Source organism: Prunus mume, linkage group LG2 (assembly GCF_029339155.1).
Source record: "Prunus mume cultivar Tortuosa linkage group LG2, ASM2933915v1, whole genome shotgun sequence".
Classification (NCBI taxonomy): Eukaryota; Viridiplantae; Streptophyta; class Magnoliopsida; order Rosales; family Rosaceae; genus Prunus; species Prunus mume.
The window spans coordinates 15243779-15263310 of record NC_142699.1 but is presented as its reverse complement, the minus strand read 5'-3'; the positions used below and the strand labels follow the sequence as shown (position 1 = coordinate 15263310).

Here is a 19532-nt window from a genome sequence, read left to right as displayed (position 1 = left end):
TCTATTGGTTCTTCTTATCATGAGAGTGTGCCAGAGGATGAGGGTGCTCCTGTGCTTGTGGAAATGGATACTTCTGAGGGTCAAGTGCGATCTTATAATGGGAAGTTGCTTGATAATACATTCACGAACACTGAAGGTATGAGTTTTGGTTTTTAAGGGTTTAGCCCTTAGGTTGTTTCTCCTTGGTAATGGTTTTATGGATATTGTTTGCTGGAATGTGAGAGGTGCTGCTTGCACCAAATTTCAAGCTAATGTGATGGAGTTGATTCACACTCATCGTATGGATATTTTATTTTTTTGTGAGCCTAGGATTAGTGGCCAAAAAGCTATGGATATGGTGAAATCCTTAGGGTTTTCTTGCTTTGAAGTTGTGGATCCTGTGGGATTTTTAGTTGGCTTATGGTTGCTCTGGCATGGTGATAGAGTTAAAGTTGAGGTTCTTGGCACTATGGATCAAGCTATTACAGCTTGTGTTTCATGGCCTGGTCAAGTTCCATGGATGTTGACGGTTGTTTATGCTAAGCCGTATAGTTGCAAAAGGGAGAAACTATGGGATTATTTGACCTTTGTTGCTAGCTGTCACAAAATGCCTTGGTTGCTTGCTATGGATTTCAATGAGATGTTTCAAGTTGAAAATAAGCTTGGAGGTGGTCAGTCTTGCAGATTCAAGGGTTTTAGAAGATGGTTTTCTAGTAATGAAATAGTGGATCTGGGTTTTTATGGCCCTAAATTCACTTGGACCAATGGGAGAGTGTTTGAAAGATTGGATAAAGCGGTTTGTAATTTAGAGTGGAGATATTGCTTTGCTGAGGCTAATGTTAAGCATTTGCCTCGAACCAAATCGGATCATTGCCCTATTAAGATTTGTCTGCAGTCTGGCTTTTAGTCTAATCCTCATTACATGCCTTTTAGATTTTAGATGATGTGGCTGAAGCATCAGGGGTTTAAGGACTTTCTTGGCAAGAGGTGGGAACATTTGACTAGTTCTGCTATGGATAAATCTTATGCTTTAATTCGTCCTCTTCAACAGTGGAACTGTAATACCTTTGGGCATTTACGGAAGAGAAAGGCTCGGATTTTATCTAGGCTTGCTGGGATTTAAAAGGCTTTATGCAATGGTCCTAATCCTTTTTTGAGTCGGTTAGAGTTATCCTTTTTTGAGTCGGTTAGAGTTATCCCTTATTGATGAGTTTAATTGCTTACTTGAGCATGAAGCTCTTTTTTGGCAGCAGAAGTCCCGGATTCAATGGTTGCAAGAGGGTGATAGAAACACCAAATTTTTTCACATGATTACTGTTATTCGAAGGCGAAGAAATAAGATTGAAAGACTTAAGGATAAGGAAGGGTTTTGGGTGGAGGATGCTGCTCAAATGAAGGGTTTGGCAGTAAATTACTTCTCTAACCTGTTTTCTCAGTCCAATTTTTTGCCTACTGATATTACCATCCCTAATTTGTTTCCTGGAGTTAATTCTTTGGTTTTGAATGGGTTATTGAGGCATGTTACTGCTGAGGAAATCAAAACTAGCTTATTTAATATTGGTAGTTTAAAAGCTCCAAGAGTTGATGGGTTTCCAGCTAGTTTCTTTCAATTTAATTGGGATATTTGTGCTCCTGATATTGTGGATATGTTTCTGAAAGTTTTTCAGGATTGTCTTATTCCTAAGGATTTGAATTACACTTTGATTGCTTTGGTCCCTAAGGTGGAAAACCCTTCTTCCATGCTTCAGTTTAGGCCTATCAGCTTATGTTGTACTCTATACAAAATTATCTCCAAAATTATTGTTAGTAGATTGAGACCCTCATGAGCCAATGGATCAGTCCAAATCAGGTTAGTTTTGTGCCTGGGAGGCACATAACTGACAATATTTTAATTGCTCAAGAGATGATGTATAAGTTCAGGGTTTCTAAAGGTAAGAAAGTTTTCTTTGCGTGGAAGATTGATCTTTCTAAAGCTTATGATCGTTTAAACTGGAAGTTTATTAAGTATGTTCTAGAGGAATTGGAGTTGTCTGCCCATTATATCAAGCTGATTATATCTTGTGTTAATTCTGTGAGATACCAAGTTTGTGTTAATGGGGAGCTTACTGAACCTTTTTTGCCTAGTAATGGTATTCGGCAAAGAGATCCTCTCTCCCCTTACCCTTTTGTGTTATGCATTGAGAAATTATCCCACATAATTTTTGATTCTGTGAATAGAAAGAGTTGGAAGCCTATGAAGACCTCCTAATTAGGGCATGCAGTCTCTCATTTATTTTTTGCTGATGATTTGGTGTTGTTTGCGGAAGCTAGTATTAAACAAGTTAGAGTTATGAATAGTTGTCTTGATTTGTTTTGTCCAGCTTCCAGTCAATCGGTTAATTTTGATAAATCGGCTATCTTTTGCTCTCCCAACACTAATATGGAGTTAGCTAGAGAAATAAGTGGTATTTGTGGCTCTCCTCTAACTAATAATTTGGGGAGGTATTTGGGTATGCCCATGTTACACTCTAGAGTTACGAAAGGTACTTTTATGGGTATTGTGGACAAGATGCATAAGAGATTGGCTTCATGGAAGAGTAAATTGCTACGCAATGCAAACTGCTAAGTTGCCTATGAGTACTTGTGAGGAGTTGGACAAGCTTAATAGGAATTTCTTTTGGGGTGGAACTGATGCAAAGCACAAGGTTCATCTCTGTTAGTGGGATTTGGTTTGCAAGCCAAAGAATAAGGGTGGTCTAGGCCTCAAGAGTTCGGCCAATCTAGATCAAGCTCTGCTTGCTAAGATTGGTTGGAGAATTCATAACAATGATCAGGGTTTATGGGTCAAGATGTTTGAAGATAAGTATTTAAAAGGCCAATCCATTCTTAATCATTCCCTTCCGTGTAAGAAGGATGGCTCTTCAACTTGGAAAGGTATTATGTATGGTGCCAAGCTTCTTAGACAAGGTATGAGTTGGAGGCTTGGTCGGGGTGATAATGCTTTGTTTTGGAAGGATCACTGGCTCCATGAGGGTCCTTTGCTGCACCAAGAAGGTGTGCTAAATCTTTGTTGAGCGAGGATTATACAGTGGATAGCTTTTTTAAAAACAGATGGTGGGATATTGATAAATTGAGAGGTGTAGTGACTGAAGAAATTGTACAAAAGATTATTAATTTTCCTATTGGAGCTGGGAGTAATTTATAGGATACTCAGATATGGAGTGTCACCTCTGATGGGATGTTTTCAGTTAAATCTGCCTATGGTCTTTTATTTAGGAATTTTGGGAGGTCTGGTCCTAGTTTGGACATCCTTTGGAAACTTAGGGTTCCTCCAAAGCTAAAAAATTTCTTTTGGCTAGTCTTGAAATGGAGAATTTTGACAAATGAACAACGTGCAAGAAGACAGTTAATTAGTGACCCATCTTGCAGTTTTTGTGATGGGTTTTCGGAATCTATTTGTCCATCTTTTGAGAGATTTTCCTAGAGCTAATGAGGTTTGGAGTGTTGTTGGCTTACCAAGCAAAGTTTCTGCCCTTTCTCATGTTGATGTTAAGCCTTGGCTCATAGGTAATCTTGGTGCTAAGGCTTTTTGGGGGGCAGGTATCCCGTGGCACATTGTGTTTGTTTTTACTCGCTGGTTTATCTGGAAGTGGAGGAACCATATGATTTTTGCTGAGCAGAAGGAGTTGCCTAATTGTCCTCGGAAGATTATTCAATTTGCTATGAATGATTGGCTTCATTCTATTAATTGTGTTAAGGCCAATTTTACTAAAACATAGGTTGAGCTTGCTTGGGTGCATCCTGGGATTGGAGCTTTTAAATTAAATGTGGATGGTACTTGTAAGCCTTGTTCTGGGGCTATTGGTGTCGGGGGTGTTATCCGTGATTCCGTGGGAGATTGGGTTGGTGATTTTTCTGTGAATTTGGGGACATGTCAGATTTTGGAAGTTGAGTTTTGGGGGATGTTTTTTGGTTTGCGGCTTGCTGTAGCTCATGAGATCTCTAATCTTGTGATTGAAATGGATTTAGCTCTTGTTGTGCATCTCATGAAGAATCCTGGTACTATTGGAGGTCATCCCCTTGCTGGTATGTTAGCTAGTTGCTGGGATTTTATGAATCTGCTCCATGATTGTGATCTTCAACATGTTTATCATGAGCGGAACTACTTGGTGACTGTCTGGCTAATGGTAGCTATAATCTGGACTTAGGCGTGTGTTGGTTTGACTCAGTGCCTCTTTGGGCTGAAGCTGCTTTGGTTAATGATAGGATTGGGGTCTCTAGACCCCGTTTAGTTCCTGTTGTGTAGGTTTTGTTTGGGGTTTTTCCCCCCCGTGTCATAAAAAAATAAAAAAAATAAAAGCGAAGGGATTTGAGAGGGCTTGAGATTGAGATTGAAGGCGATTGGGTTTAAGTAAATACTAGTCGTCGTCCTATTCCTACAGACAAAGACGACGACGAATGTGAAGATGAAGTGTTTGATGTTGTGTTTAAAAGAGAAAGAAAATGAGCGTGATTTGTTGGTTGGGAACCTTGGGGCAATGGCATTGGCGTGGCGAGCATATGACAACATTGTTTAGGCCGAGTCAAAACCTTTTTTCTTTTTTCTTTTTTGTGGTGAAACAAGGGGGTATAAAACCACAGAAAATGACAAAAACAACTAAACAGAATTAATAATATGGGTCTTTGTAACCCCTATTGAGTCATCCAACAACAGAGGCCCAAGCAAAGTCGGATTTTCCTCAAGAAACCAGCACCCCAGATCAATGTCGTGGCTCCAAGCAGCCAATCTGTCAGCTACATCGTTCTTCTCTCTGTAGATGTGGTGAAGAATACTTCTTGGAATTTGGCTCAGAAGTCTCTTGCAGCTGCTAACCAAACCAGCCATAGGATAACAAATATTCATATCATTACTTAGGATACGATTAACGGCATTGACAGAATCCATTTCAACAACAATATCCATTATTCTTCTTGTGATAGCTAAATTTAGACCAAAAAATAAACCCCACAGCTCAGCTTCAAGGATTTGCCCTTTCCCCAAGTTGACAAAGCAAAACCACCAATCCAGATTACAGTGTGATCTCTAATAACTCCTCCAGCTCCAATAGACCCGAACTTCTCATGAGGGATCCATCCACATTTAGCTTTAACACACCATTCTCGGGGTCCAGGCCAAACTAACCTGGATTTTATCGCCTCCCAATTGATTATTAGTAGAGGCCTTGATCCACTCCTTAGTAGCAGACAGAATCAGCTCTCTAGGATTAAAAGGCAAATCATGCTTATTTTTCAAAATAAAATCATTTCTCCATTTCCATAGGTGCCATTAGATGACACCAAACAGAGTTTTCTAAGGGATTTGCAGGAACTTATTCTTAGAGCAAAAGTTGCTAAGCAGCCAGGGGTGTAGCTTAGTGTGGAAAAAAGGAACATCTTGGTTATTGTTCAGAAAAAGGTTCCACACCCTTTTAGCTCTAGTGCAGTTCCTAAGAATATGTAAGGTAGATTATGTATGCCAATCAAAAATGCAACAAGCATGGTCACCTATGAAAAGCCTACGGGCACGCTGCTCATTGGACATGATTTTTCCTTGATACGCCAGCCATAAGAAGAAAAGAATCTTCAAGGGTAATTTGAGTTTCCAAAGGACTTTCCACTAGGGGTTCAACCACTCCATCCCTGAAAAGAGCAAGTTATAAGCAGACTTGATAGAAAAAAGACCATTAGAAGTAGTTTGCCAATTTTGACAATCCTCCAGAGTACCCCCAAAGTCAGTAGGGCAACAAATAATTTTATGTACCCACTCTTCAAGGAGCATGCTTCTCAGCTTTTCAATATCCCACCAACCATCCATAAAAAAGTCAGAGACTATAGTGTCCATACTAGAATCAGGGCTAACCTCCACCATATCGATAAGAGCTTCATCGGCAATCCACTTATCCTTCCAGAAGTTAATATTGTCCCATTTCCTAAGCACAATACCCTTCCAGGTGGGAGAGCAATTTTGTTTGAGAAGTAAATTGGTATCACAAGGGGAGTGGCCCCTTAGGTATTTTTTCTCAAAAATCTGGGCCCATAAACCCTTATCCTTTTTTAAAAGTCTCCAACCAATTTTAGCTAGCAGGACTTTGTTCATGTCGTGAGTTTTTTTGAAACCCAGACCCCTTTACTCTTAGAGTCTGCACTGTGATCCCACTAACAAAGATGAACCTTAGTCTTTTTATCACTACCTCCCCAAAAGAAATTGCGGTTTAATTTATCCAACTCATCACATATGCTCATGGGAAGCTTGGCAGTTTGCATGGCAAAAACAGGAATAACGGAGGTGACGGCTTGGATTAGAGTTGCTCTACTTGTAGAAAAGGACTCTGCTTTTCCGGTAAGCAAGTTTGGCATGCACTTCGTCAACAGTTATTGTAGGTAGTCTTGGTTACCCGAGAGTGAAGTAAGGGCATCCCTAGGTACTTACCCAAGTTATTCGCAAGAGATGAAGCACAAATGTGACTAATATCATACGCTAATTCCTTGCTAATATTTGGGGACCAATAAATCGAAGATTTCTCAAAATTGACAACTTGGCCCGAGGCTCTACAAAAGTCATCCAGACACTGCTTCATAATATGAGCTTGTCGGGGAGTAGCTTCTGCAAAAAGAATCAAATCATCATCAAAGAACATATGGGAGACATAAGGGCCACCATGGGAGGATTTCACAGGTTTCTAATTGCAATTCTTCACTACTTCCACTATGAGGTGAGAAAACTTCTCCATTAAAAGAACGAAGAGGTAGAGGGAGAGAGGGTCTCCCTGACGGATGCCATTCTTATAGGTGAAAGTCTCGGTGAGCTCCCCATTGACGCAGACGTGATAAATGTAACAGAAGAAACACAATGAATGATCAGCTTGATGAGATTTGCAAGTAAACCGACTTCGTTAAGAATTGTCATGATAAAACTCTAGTTTAATCTGTCATAGGCTTTAGAAAGGTCAATCTTCCAAGCAATAAAACATTTTTTCCTTTTAGTATTTCTGAATTTAAACATGAGCTCTTGAGCAATCAGAATATTATCAGATATATACCTTGTACAGAGTGTAGCAAAGACTAATTAGTCTAAAATGCATCATAGACATAGGGTTATCTATTTTAGGGATGAGAGTTACCAAAGTGGCATTCAAACCTTCGAGGATTCGGCATTCCCTGAACGCTTCGATGACAAGGTCGAAAATATCATTACCACAAAGCTACCATTGATTTTGATAGAAGCAAGCAGGAAACCTAACCACTCCCGGGATTTTCAGGCTACCAATATTGAAAAGACTTTCCTTGACCTCATTGATATTAATACTAGTCACTAAGGGGTTGAGCTCAACCTCCCTTAGGCTGGGGAATAGCTTAGACATGGGAGGATTGGTGTTATCTGGCTGGTTTGAATAGAAAAGCCCCATAAAGTAGTCAATCGCGAACTTCTTTAGCTCAATAGCTTCCTCTACCCAAACTCCAACATTGTTCTTCAGTTTTTCGATTTTGTTCCTGCGTCTTCTAACAATAGTGGAGAGGTGGAAAAACTTAGTATTTCGATCACCCTCTTGTAGCCATTTGACTCTTGACTTTTGCTGCCAAAACAAGGCTTCTTGGTTTAAAATGATATTGTATTCAATTGAGAGAGATTCCTCCAGTTGGGTGAGAAATCTAATAGGTCTATGACACATACCTCGTTGGATACCATTGAGACGAGCTAGTAATCAAGTTTTTCTTTGCTTCAGATGGCCAAAAACAGCAATGTTCCAATGCTTTAGAGGTTCCACCAAACTATGAGACTTCGCAAGGGCCAGGCCAAACCCTTGATCCCATTGCTGCAAAATAAAATCATGGAACTGGTCATGCTTTAATCACATCGCTTCAAACCTGAAGGGTCTTCGATTTGGGCAAGACATAACGCAAGACTTCGGACAAATTTTGATGGGACAATGGTCGGATTTTGTCCTTGGGAGATGTTGAACAAAGGCCTCAGCAAACTGTTGCCTCCACTGCATATTACACACTGCTCTATCAATTCGTTCAAAGACTCTGTTATTAGTCCAAGTGAACTTAGGGCCAGAATAGCCCAAGTCAATCATGTTATTCTCATCAAACCACTTTTTAAAACCCTTGAGCCGGTGTAATGGGATTCCCCCCATTTTATCATTTGTTTTGATCATGTCATTAAAATCTCCAGCAATAAGCCAAGACATTTGGTGACAGTTAGCAACAAAATTCAAGTACTCCCATAATTTTGCTCTTTTGGTGGAGCAAGGATTAGCATATATTCCAGTAAAGATCCAAAGGCTACGACCATACCAAGAGACATACGCGGAAATAGTTTGGTCTGAGGTACCAATAATTTCAACATTCACTTTATTGGCATTCCAGAGAAGCCAAAGACCTTCAGAAAATCCAGTAGGATCCACCACTTCAAAATTCGAGAAACCCAAAGATTTAACCATTTTGAGGGCCTTATCTCCTCCAATTCTAGGTTCGCAGACAAACAAAATATCAATAGACTGAATTTTAATGAGTTCCATCATATTCACTTTGAATTTGGTGCTTGATGCACCTATAGCATTCTATCATAAAATATCCATAAAAGATTATTGATATTACAGTTAACCTGGGGGCTAAACCCATCCATTACAGACCAAGCGGCATACCTATATCAGGCAAACCAACAAGATTTACCCCATCTTCGCCAATGGTGTGATCTTGACCTTCAGCAAGGTCCATGCCTTTCACTGTACATAAACTATCAATTGCATCAGAGGCTAAAGCGTCAATGGTTGGCGTCTAAAGATAAAAGCCCCTTTAGTAGCTTGGGAAGGTTGCAACATGCTTGTGTCAAGCATTCCTTTGTTCAATTTTACAGTCTGAGTATTGTCTTTAGGATTCACTTTTTTCTGCTAATCAGTTGCCCCTCTGTAACTTGAAGCCATACTCCTGTTTGAGATATATTTCATAGCCGGTCTACCTCCACCTTTAGCTTTGTTAGACTTGGTCCATATTTTCACCCAAACATCATAATTAATCTTATTGGTCACCTTATTGGTTGGGATGACGTCAACAAATGCCTCCTTGGTTTTTGTTCCAAACTTATCAGTAATCCTCTCAAGAGCATCAAAACGAGAGCCATGGGGCTTAAGGCTATTACTTTCCCCACCCAAAATTTTTGCACCGGTATTAGTTTTCCTTCTAGGTGGAACATTCATCCACGAGCCCCTCAAGTTCTCCACTACATCTTCACCACTTTCCTTTTCCATAATGGTATCTTGTCCCACTTGGGTGGATCGATTCCCTTTAGGCATATCATAGTAGGCTTCCTTCTTTCCGTACAGTTATCACTTTTATGTCCATATAGTCCGCAATGATAGTAGATATCTAGCAACCCTTCATACTCAATGTTATACCAAATTTGATTGATTTGTATAAAGGCATCCGGAGGCTTAGTCATATCTAGTTCAATAAAGAGTCGAGCAAATTTACCTCTGTTCTGGCTTGTGGTAAGAGCATCAATTTTGATAATTTACGATAAATTACCAATTCTCTTGAGAGCCCAGACATCAAAGCATTCCAATTGGATAGCGGATACTTTGATCCAGGTTGCCATACGGGTGATGTGCGTTGTAGCAGGGCAGAACCTAGTTCACCATTTCTGAAGGGTTAGGTATTGCCCATAGATAATCCACAATCCTTCCGTCAGTACATAGTTCAAATTCTCTTCCAGATCGAATTAGACCACAAAGTAGTCATTGACGAGATCGACGAGCTTCCATTGACCCTTCAGATTCCACTTTTGCTGCAGTCGGTCACGAAGGTAGTTGTAGGTGTGCGAGCGACCCAAAAGCTTGATGATTATGGCATTCTTCTAAGGTTGGCAAAAATGGGTCATCGCTCGATCTGAAAATTGGATACTTGGGCCTCACGTACCACGTGATATCTCGACATCATCTTCATCAGTCAGATCTACATAGTCTACCTCCAAGGAATCCACAGCAATACCAGTGTTTTTGGTTAGGTTCACTTGGTTCATAAGTCTATCACGAAAGCTGGCATTCTTCATAAATGGGGTGACTCTGAAGTCGTGTCGACCTCCAGCCCTAGGTTTACCATTGGGATGAGTTCCTCATCGCAATCTGCATTCAGATCTTCTAACGACCTTATACGCTTGGTAACCCTCGATATCTTTCGACCAATCCAGGAAAGCCCTCAGCCATAGCTCAAAGGTATCGATCAATCAGAAAAGATGCAAAATGTGCGACGCAAAACCCAGTAATCTTTCGGCTTTCTTTCTCTCTCATTCTACTCAACTTTCGTTTGTAAGAGCACTTCCACCAGTTAGCCCATTGCCATGGCAAGGAGCCCTAAGCGATTACTATTCAAGTGAATAGTGGCTGCCTAAGCTCAGAAATGTGTGTTTCAATGATTAGCCCCTTGCCATGGCAATTACTATTCATTTTTTTTTTTTTCACAACTTTGTTTATTTAAACAATTAATTTGGATAATATTTTTGGATAAGATTTTTGGGTTCCTACGTGTCAATACTATTCATATCGGATAAGATTTTCGATTTCAAATTTCAGATAAATTTTAGATAAATTTCAAATTTCAGATACATTTCAAAATTCAAATTTGAGATAAATTCAAAATTTGAATTTCAGATACATTTCGAAATTCAAATTCCAGATACATTTCCAATTCCAAATTTCATTTGAATTTCAAATTTCAGATAAGATTTTCATCCTCTAAAATTGCGCCACGTGTCATCTCTATCTGTCTAAATTTTTCTATAAAACAGAGGCTCAGCTCATACCTCCCACACCATATCTTCTCTACATCTTCATTTCTCATATTTTAGATTTCATTTCTCAGATTTTAGATTTCATTCTCCATTCTCAATGTCAGACATGGAAGATGTTTTGGATAGGCAAGAGCGAGAAAGGCGAGCAAGAATCGCAGAAGAGCTGCAAGCAAAAGGCGCAGAGAGAACTAGATGAGCAACTTGGTGTGGCCGTTGCTTTGATGGAGGAAGAAAACCAGAGCCGTCGTGGTTCACGAGAAGGCCGGGCATCGAATGTGGATAGACATAGACATTCTCGGGGTAAGAATCTTCTGGAAGATTATTTTATCCCACAATCTCTGTACTCTGATGTTCATTTTCGAGCAAGATATAGAATGCAACCCCATTTGTTCAATAAAGTCATGCATGATATTTGCAATTATGATGACTACTTTGTTCAAAAGAAAAATTGTGCTGGAGATTTGGGGCTGCTTCGAGCAAAAGTTCACAGCTGTGATACTGAATGTTGGCGTATGGGTCATCTGCGATCAGGTGGATGAGATTGCCCGAATGGGGAAGTCCACTATTTTGGAGAGCTTGGTGCGATTTTGTGATGCAATGGAAAATTTGTACACCATGGACTACCTGCGCAGACCTACACCGGGACCTGCAACGGCTTCTACAAAAGCTAAGTCTCGTGGATTTCTGGAATGATTGGTAGCATTGACTGCATGCACTGGCAATGGAAAAATTGTCCATCTGCTTGGCAAGGGGATTATGGTAATCGGAAAGGGCAGAAAAGCATCATCCTCGGCGGTTGCCGGTTTTGATACCAGGTTTGGCACACCTTCTTTGGAGTTGCCGGCTCTCAAAATGATTTGAACGTCCTGGGTCAATCCCCGGTGTTCAATGATATTTTGAGAGGTGAATGCCCAAATATCACATATGAAGTCAATAATACCGTGTATCAGAACGGGTATTATCTAGCTGATGGTATCTACCCGAGATAGACAACATTTGTGAAATCAATTCCACATCCCGATCCCGGAAGGAAAATTTTTTTGCTGCCTATCAAGAGGGGTGAAAAGATGTGAATAGGTGCTTTGGTATCCTTCAAGCTCGGTGGGCTATTATCGGGCGCAAGCGTCTATTTGGGAGGTACTCGAAGTATAATGATGACTTGTATCATCCTCCACAACATGATTGTGGAAGATGAGTATGATTACGATGTTGATGATGTGTATGAGCCAGATCCCATGAACACGACCTTAACACGAATTTATGAAAAACCTATGGGGCCAAATGGAAACCATTGCAGCATGATCCGTTGGTTAGAGCGGTACTTTCATGCATCATTATGATTGAGCGCTATACGGAGATGCAATCGTCGTATATTCACGAACACCGTCAAGTTGACTTGATGGAACATTTGTGGGCGGTGAAAGGCAATGAAGGTCAATGAAGTCAAGTGAAGATGTTTTTTTAGTGCATTATGTTTATGTTGTATTTTTAGTTATGCTTTGTTGTTTTTTTATGCTTTTGTTGTGGTTTATTTATTTTTTATGCTTTGGTTGTGGTTTGCTTTTTATGTATGGAATGTTTTGAATAAAAAGGAATTTTGTTGAATATTTTCTTCATTCACTACAAGAAAATCAATACAACTCATAACATAAAATACATGAATTACCACCAACTGTGTTTTTTTTTTAAAAAAATACAATGAAATGAAAGGCAAGCAAACTAATTTAATGGTACAATGAAATGAAAGGCAAGCAAACTAACTTAATTGTTTTGATCATTTAACCAATCCGTGTTGCTAGGTTCATCGTCACGAAAAAGTCTTCGTCTCATAACATCTCTTCGTTCTAGCTTCCAATATTGTTTCGTTTCAGGGGACATATGGGTTGTATCCATGGCCATTGTTTCCCGATCCTTATTTTCAATCTTTTCTTGGCGTGCATACTCCCTTTGTTGGCGTACATACTCCCTTTCTTTTGCATTTTCTACATCAATTGCCCTATCGTGCTCTTGTTGTTTCATGTCCATTTCAATTCTCATGGCTTGCATCTTTGAAAGTTCCTCCAAAAATTTAGATGATGACTTGGTAGAATTACTCCCTCTCTTTGCCTTCGCTGCCTTACTCCCAATAGGCCTCGGCTCTTTTTCGATAGGTGAGTCTTGACTCATCGGGGAATCCATAGGCGAAGCGGTTGCCGGTGTCTCATGAAGTGGCGTCTCGTTCAAGACTACCGTCGGACCCGTTGGAATAATTTGGAATTTCTTACAATTCTTCACCACCTCCCAACAATGGGTATGGTTGAAACTTTTTTTTCCTTACCCAGTAGCACCAAAAAACATTTGTGCTTGTATAGTCTATAAAAAAAAATGAAAATGCAAGAAACTTTAAAAATTATTGGCAATGCAACAATTATAAAAAAATAATAATGGAAATACAAGAAACTTTAACAATTTATTAGAAATGAAAAACAAAATTAAAATATTGCAACAAACATTCATATTAATATTGGAAATACAAGAAATATTAACAAAATATATAAATTACAAGAAATATTTAAATAAACTTAAATAAGACATAGAAATTAATAAAACAAAAATTACAAATAATTTACCTCACTAGTAAGGTTTTCCCCGCTTCTATGGTTATCCATCGCCTTTGCCAGGGCATCCCTCCATTTCCCCAACTCTTTGTTAAGAATTTTCCACCTACTAGATAGTGCCTGATCTATCACAGGTCGAACCAATTACCCTTTCACAAAATCACTGATGAATTTTTTCCACATATGACAGAATTTCATCTCATTTGCCCGATACGGGACAATGACTAATGTGGAGCCAAGACTCACACAAGCTAACATCTTCCATGACACTCCATGCCCCTCCGGTTTCACTAGAAGAACCCATAAATTTTTCTAGAAAAATTCAACTTCAAAGTGAAATTTTTTTTGACTACAAAGTGAATAATGGTAGAATGATAAGAAAATGTATGAAGAGGTGGTGTTAAAAGTGAAGAGTATTTGTTGGTATTTATAGGAAAAAACATCAGTATTTTTTTGGGTATTTTTTCAAATTTTTTTCATTTTTTCATTATTTTTGGCGGATTGAACAAGCTGCCGTTGGATTCTTTGGAAGAACTTCATCGGGCGCCCGAGCATCGCCACGTGGAAGAGAGCCGTTGGAGTGCGACTTAGATTTTTTCATTTTTATTCGCGAAAAATGAAGCGTTGGATTTGGAATAAAGGTGATCGGACTGACCGGTGCGGCGCCACGTGGAATAGACCCGTTGGCGGGTCATGTGAAGCGCGTCAAATTTTTAAGGTTGAGCGCGTCGTTACGCGCTAGCGTTAAAAATTTGTTGGCGTCGTCGTGACGTCGTATTCGACCAAAAGCGAGTTTAGTTGCTCGGTGGACCTCCCCAAGGGCTAGCCGAGCAAATTTTTCTTTGGGGCCCACACCTACATACTGGCAGCTTTGTGTTCTTTGAAACCCCATTTTCTCCCCCCTCCCTCCCCCAGCTGCTTCTTGGAAATGCTCTAACAAAAGTCCTAAAGTCAAATTTTATCAATTGGCAGCCGAGTCAAAACCTTTGCCCATTGGAAGTTGGAACCTCGAGGCATCAATGCTTCTTGGGCGTTACTTGCCAAGAAGAATGTAGGCTAATGTGTGCTTATTATGTGTGGTTTATGTCGCCATAATTTTGAGTGGCCTAGCCCTTTAAAAAGCGATCAAACCTCATCCACACAAATTAATAAGGTAAATTACTCAAACATATACTCGATTTATATTTTGATCTCTCAATTAAATTATTCGTTCAAATGGTCCATCAATTCTATATTATTCGTTCCATTGGTCATACCGTTACATTCTGTTAATATTTCTGTTAAATATGAGGGCAAATTGGTCATTATTTACCCTAAAATTAGGTTAAATCTAACAGAAAATTAGGCGGTAAGACCACTGGAGCGAATAATAAAGAATGATTGGCCATTTGAAGCGAATAATTTAGTTGAGGGACCAAAATATAAATCAAGTATAAGTTTGAGGACCATTTGAGTAATTTACCCAAAAATCAAAGCAAAAGCAAATCAACTAGTTGGATTAACACTGACTGATCCATCATCCATACGGCGAAAAACATTTGGACATAAAACATTCCCATATGGGCTTTGAAAACGTCTGCCGGACTAACCCATTGGATTGTTAACGTTGAAATGGGTTGACTGGAAGCTAAATTCAATTCTTATGTCGTTGGGGATGGGATGGCATGGCCCATGAGAAGTGGGAACTGGGAAAGATGACATCACACAAATGACAAAGAATCTGATTACAAACATGCATGATGCATCCACTGAAACTATCTTACTATTTAAGTTTAACAAATCAAGTAACTCCTGTTATGTTGATGAGCAACTAGAACATTACTTGAAGAGTTAGTTTTAGATTAACTTCAACCTCAATGGTTAAAAACTTAGGCTAAAGCCATGTTTTCCTTAAACAAATCGATTAAGAAAGCCCCCACTGAACTCTTTGGTGCACCAAATAATCGCCATTTTCATTTCTTGATTAGTAATTTAGTGAGTGACTAGAGAGAGAGACGACCAAATTGAACACTTGAAAAAAACCAATTCTGTCCGTACAATGCAATTTACGACCCTGACCAAAGGCCAACTGCGAAATTATTATTTATATGTTACTTGTTTCCAGATAAGAAAAAAATAAAGCAATTATAATTTTTAGATCCAATCATCCAATTCCAAGGTATCTCAGCGCGTGCAAAGAAGCAAGCAAGCTTCAGAACAACACGTGGGTAAATAGTAGATATATACCAATCCATCCACTCAAATAAAGAGCAACCTGCTTTGTCCCCTACGTGGGACCAGACAGACACTTAATTTATACAAGAAAGCTATAACGGTAGAGGGAGAGAGCAGAGCACCGTAGGTAGTTTAATCTTTGATCTTTCCACTGTCCTTTTTCCTCGGCGGAGAGAAAGAGAGAGATATTGGGGTTTGAGTTTGATTGATATATCAATGGGGAGCATCTGCATCTCCTCTGAAGATGAGTTGAGTCAGAGGTTCGAGAGCTACAGCTTGAGTGCAGACGTCAGTGAGTCCGAAAGCTCCACCAGTGACTTTTCTTGTCGGCACGAAGCTCCTGCTGCTGCTTCCACTTCTTTGACTTCTTCCCCTCCATCCGGACCCAATTTCGCTGACATTTTTGTTTGTCAGCAACAGCCGCCTATACCCTTTTTGTTTCCGGCGGTCGGTGGACGACATGTCGTCATTCCGGCGACCAAGGCTGAGAAACCTGAGACCAAGTTGTCCGGTCAGTGTGCTTTACTTTGGAAATCTTTGCAATTCTTTAAAGTTACAATTGTAATGCAAAATTTGTTCCGGTTCTTATTAATTTATATGCGAGTAGGCAACATTTTAAGGCTTGGAACTTGTATGATTGTCTCTTTTTTCGCTCCAATTGGGGCAAAAAACGTATGAAATTTTGCTATTCTTTCCACACATTCCTGTTACTTAGAGTGCAGCTGCGGAATTTGACATTAAATAGATTATATTTGTGTTATCTGCAGAAGCTGAATTGATGAAGGAGCGGTTTGCAAAGCTTCTGCTTGGAGAAGACATGTCAGGTGGAGGCAAGGGAGTCTGTACGGCTCTTGCTATTTCCAATGCCATCACAAATCTCTCCGGTTTGTACAAATTCTTGTCTTCTTGGGTTTTCCGTTACTCGTTTCCTTACAATTTTCCCCCAACCCCCGTCTTCTTGACTTGATTGAATACAGAAGAAGCATAGTTATATTATAAAGAAACAGAACAGAGGAGTATAATCATTGTTTTATGTTTCTCCTTCAATTGTCCAATTAGTTTTATGTTTCTTTTCATTTGGCTTCTTTGTCAGCCACTGTGTTTGGGGAGTTGTGGAAGTTGGAGCCATTGGCACCCCAGAAGAAGGCAATGTGGTGCCGGGAGATGGATTGGCTTTTGTGTGTAAGTGATTCTATTGTTGAGCTCATACCATCAATACAAGAATTCCCTGGTGGTGGAACCTTCGAGGTTATGGTCACTCGGCCCCGCACTGATCTATATGTAAACCTGCCGGCACTCAAGAAACTAGATGCGATGCTGCTTAGCATTCTTGACGGATTCCATGATTCTCAGTTTTACTATGTTGACCGAGGTATAATTATTGCTGATTCTGATGATGGTGAAACAATTCCCCTGTCTTCCTCTTCCAATAGACCTTCAATCAGGCAAGAAGAGAAGTGGTGGCTCCCATTCCCTAAGGTTCCCCCAAATGGTCTCTCTGAGAATGCGAGGAAGACACTGCAACAGTGTAGGGAATGCACAAATCAGATCCTTAAGGCTGCAATGGCGATCAATAGTAGTGTGCTGGCTGAAATGGAAATCCATGACGCTTATTTGGAGAGTTTGCCCAAGGTAAGGAGGAAACTATTCCTTTATATCTATTCCTATGCATGATCAATCATGTTATGAATTTTAAGATCATGCACACACAGGATACACAGTGATAAATTTATTTTCTTGTTGCTTTTTCGAAAACAGTTCTATAATTAAGGTCTAGATTGTCAAGATATTAAAGTATGGTGTCATGTTTGCATTTCATATTCATATCTCTCACTTCCTTCTATTGCTCTTATTTCCTGCTGCACAATGACAAAGTATTTTGCTTTTAGTTATCCTTTCCAGTTACGGCCTAGGAATCACACGGCTAAGTCATGTTTGATTCTCTTTTCTCTGTTTATCTGATTTATTACCACAATATATGTTGACATCACTCTACCAATTTCCCCAGAGTGCCAAAGCTTGTTTAGGCGAAATCATTTACCGTTTTATAGCTGCTGATCGGTTCTCCCCAGAATGTCTTCTTGATTACTTGGACCTCTCATCAGAATACACCACTCTGGAAATAGCAAACCGGATTGAGGCTGCTGCGCACATTTGGAAGCAGAAACACCTGAAATGCCATCCAACTCTTGTGAATACTGGAAAGTCATCCTGGGGAGGAAAGGTCAAAGGCTTTGTCAGTGACACAGAAAAAAACAAGCTTCTAGCGCATCGGGCTGATTCGCTCTTACAGAACCTAAGGATACGGTTCCCTGGCCTCCCGCAGACCGCTCTGGACATGAACAAGATTCAGTACAACAAGGTATAAGCCCAAAAAGATTCATCATCTTTGCTTGGAAAGAAAGAAAAGATAGTTGATCAGGTCAAGCACCATGCCTGCCGTTTCTAACATTTCATTTTGACAGTAAAAAATATGAACATAAATATTGAAACCATAGGATTGACTAATTTGGTACTCCAGATCCAGACTAGAGATTGTATGTCAAAAATGAGGAGTCTGAGTTTGAAGATGATGTATATCCACTCTAGTTTTGTTGAGCTTTTTACATGCTAATGAAATGAATGATATATTGCAGGATGTGGGGCAATCAGTCCTTGAGAGCTATTCTAGGGTGATGGAGAGCTTGGCGTTCAACATAATGGCAAGGATTGATGATCTGCTATATGTAGATGATGCCACGAAACAACGGGCAGCTTCAGAGTCTGTGTCTCTGTATGACCAGGGAAGGTTTGGTGGTGCTATGTCAAAACAGAAAAGGATATCACCCAGTCCATTCTCAGTTCACCATACTTCAATTGCATTACCAGCGTTGGATCATATCAATCAGACAACTAGAAGCCCTGGTAGAAGGACACATAAACCAATAAAGAAGACTAGTTTTAGTGACGCGTTGGATGACAAGTTAGAAAAATTAACTTTCTGATGATCTTGAAGTAACTAATGTTGGCCAACTTCTCTGTCACGGTATGTACTTTGTAGCTAATTAAAAGATGGTTTGCTCAACCACCTGATGGATGAGCAAGTTAAGGTATACATATGCTAAAATAAGAATATGGTTGCTAAAATATGAATATGGTTTTTTTTATTCTTCTCCATAAGGAGATATATATAGGAGTTTACATGAGGGTCTTATAAGGAATTAGATATAGTAAAGAATTAGGAAAGTATTTCCTAATTGTATAATGATTTATCACTTATATAAAAAATAGGAAAGTAAATCCCTTAATTAATCAAGGAAGTAAATCTCCTTAATTAATTAGGAGACTCACGTCAACACTCCTCCTCAAGTTGATGCATATATGTCACCAATGCCCAACTTGGTAAGTGAGTCATGAAATATTTTTCCACAAACAGCTTTGGTTAAAATATCTACCAGTTGATCTTCTAATTTACAATAATTCACAAACTTCGTGAGCCATTCCTCGATACTCTGTCTGCACTAGACGAGAAATCGCATTTTGCTTTTACTTCGCTAAGTGACTAGGTTACCTCCTACGAATGTAAAATAACATGAAGTAAAGCGTCTTTTTGTAATAGAACCATTGCCCAATCGCATCATGTATCCAACAACTTTAATATCTCTATTTTTTGAGAACATTAATCTTTTCCCATGAGCTGACTTTAAGTATTTTAAGATCCGATCAACTACATTCCTATGAGAAACACTGGGTGAATGTATGTGACTAACCACACTCACAGCATATGCAATATCTGGTCTTGGAGCACGTATGTGTTGAGACCCAAAAATACATAGTTAGGCGAATAAATTATCGGCCCAAAAGCGACGATCCATTAGGAAAAAGTGTAAAGCATAGTGCAAAATCCACCACATGCAAATTGCAATTCCGTGCCCGCTAAATAAATAAATTCGCGA

The 19532-nt window shown here is 39.5% G+C and overlaps 2 protein-coding genes across 2 annotated transcripts; one reads left to right on the top strand and one right to left on the bottom strand.

Annotated features, from left to right (window-relative positions):
• Positions 1-7199: 7199 nt before the first annotated feature.
• LOC103321374 (uncharacterized) lies at positions 7200-9248 on the bottom strand. Its single transcript, XM_089044414.1, has 4 exons — positions 8960-9248; positions 8646-8726; positions 8001-8551; positions 7200-7571 (listed from the first exon to the last, which is right to left on the bottom strand). The coding sequence occupies exons 1-4, from the start codon at positions 9246-9248 to the stop codon at positions 7200-7202; spliced, it is 1293 nt and encodes a 430-aa protein (XP_088900540.1).
• Positions 9249-15695: 6447 nt separating this feature from the next.
• LOC103321178 (rop guanine nucleotide exchange factor 1-like) lies at positions 15696-18743 on the top strand. Its single transcript, XM_089046920.1, has 5 exons — positions 15696-16108; positions 16365-16481; positions 16691-17229; positions 17606-17959; positions 18234-18743. The coding sequence occupies exons 1-5, from the start codon at positions 15814-15816 to the stop codon at positions 18579-18581; spliced, it is 1653 nt and encodes a 550-aa protein (XP_088903046.1). The 5' UTR covers positions 15696-15813; the 3' UTR covers positions 18582-18743.
• Positions 18744-19532: the final 789 nt, after the last annotated feature.

Bases quoted from the DNA above. Each gene is read 5' to 3' on its own strand.
- LOC103321374 (XM_089044414.1), bottom strand. From the start codon at position 9,248: ATGGAAAAGGAAAGTGGTGAAGATGTAGTGGAGAACTTGAGGGGCTCG. The intron at 8,727-8,959 runs GTAGACCGGCTA...GTTTATGTACAG, and splicing joins TAACAAAGCTAAAGGTGGAG to TGAAAGGCATGGACCTTGCT. The intron at 7,572-8,000 runs GTGTGTAATATG...TTGTTTTGGCAG, and splicing joins TTGAACGAATTGATAGAGCA to CAAAAGTCAAGAGTCAAATG.
- LOC103321178 (XM_089046920.1), top strand. From the start codon at position 15,814: ATGGGGAGCATCTGCATCTCCTCTGAAGATGAGTTGAGTCAGAGGTTC. The intron at 16,109-16,364 runs GTCAGTGTGCTT...TGTTATCTGCAG, and splicing joins ACCTGAGACCAAGTTGTCCG to AAGCTGAATTGATGAAGGAG. The intron at 16,482-16,690 runs GTTTGTACAAAT...CTTCTTTGTCAG, and splicing joins TGCCATCACAAATCTCTCCG to CCACTGTGTTTGGGGAGTTG.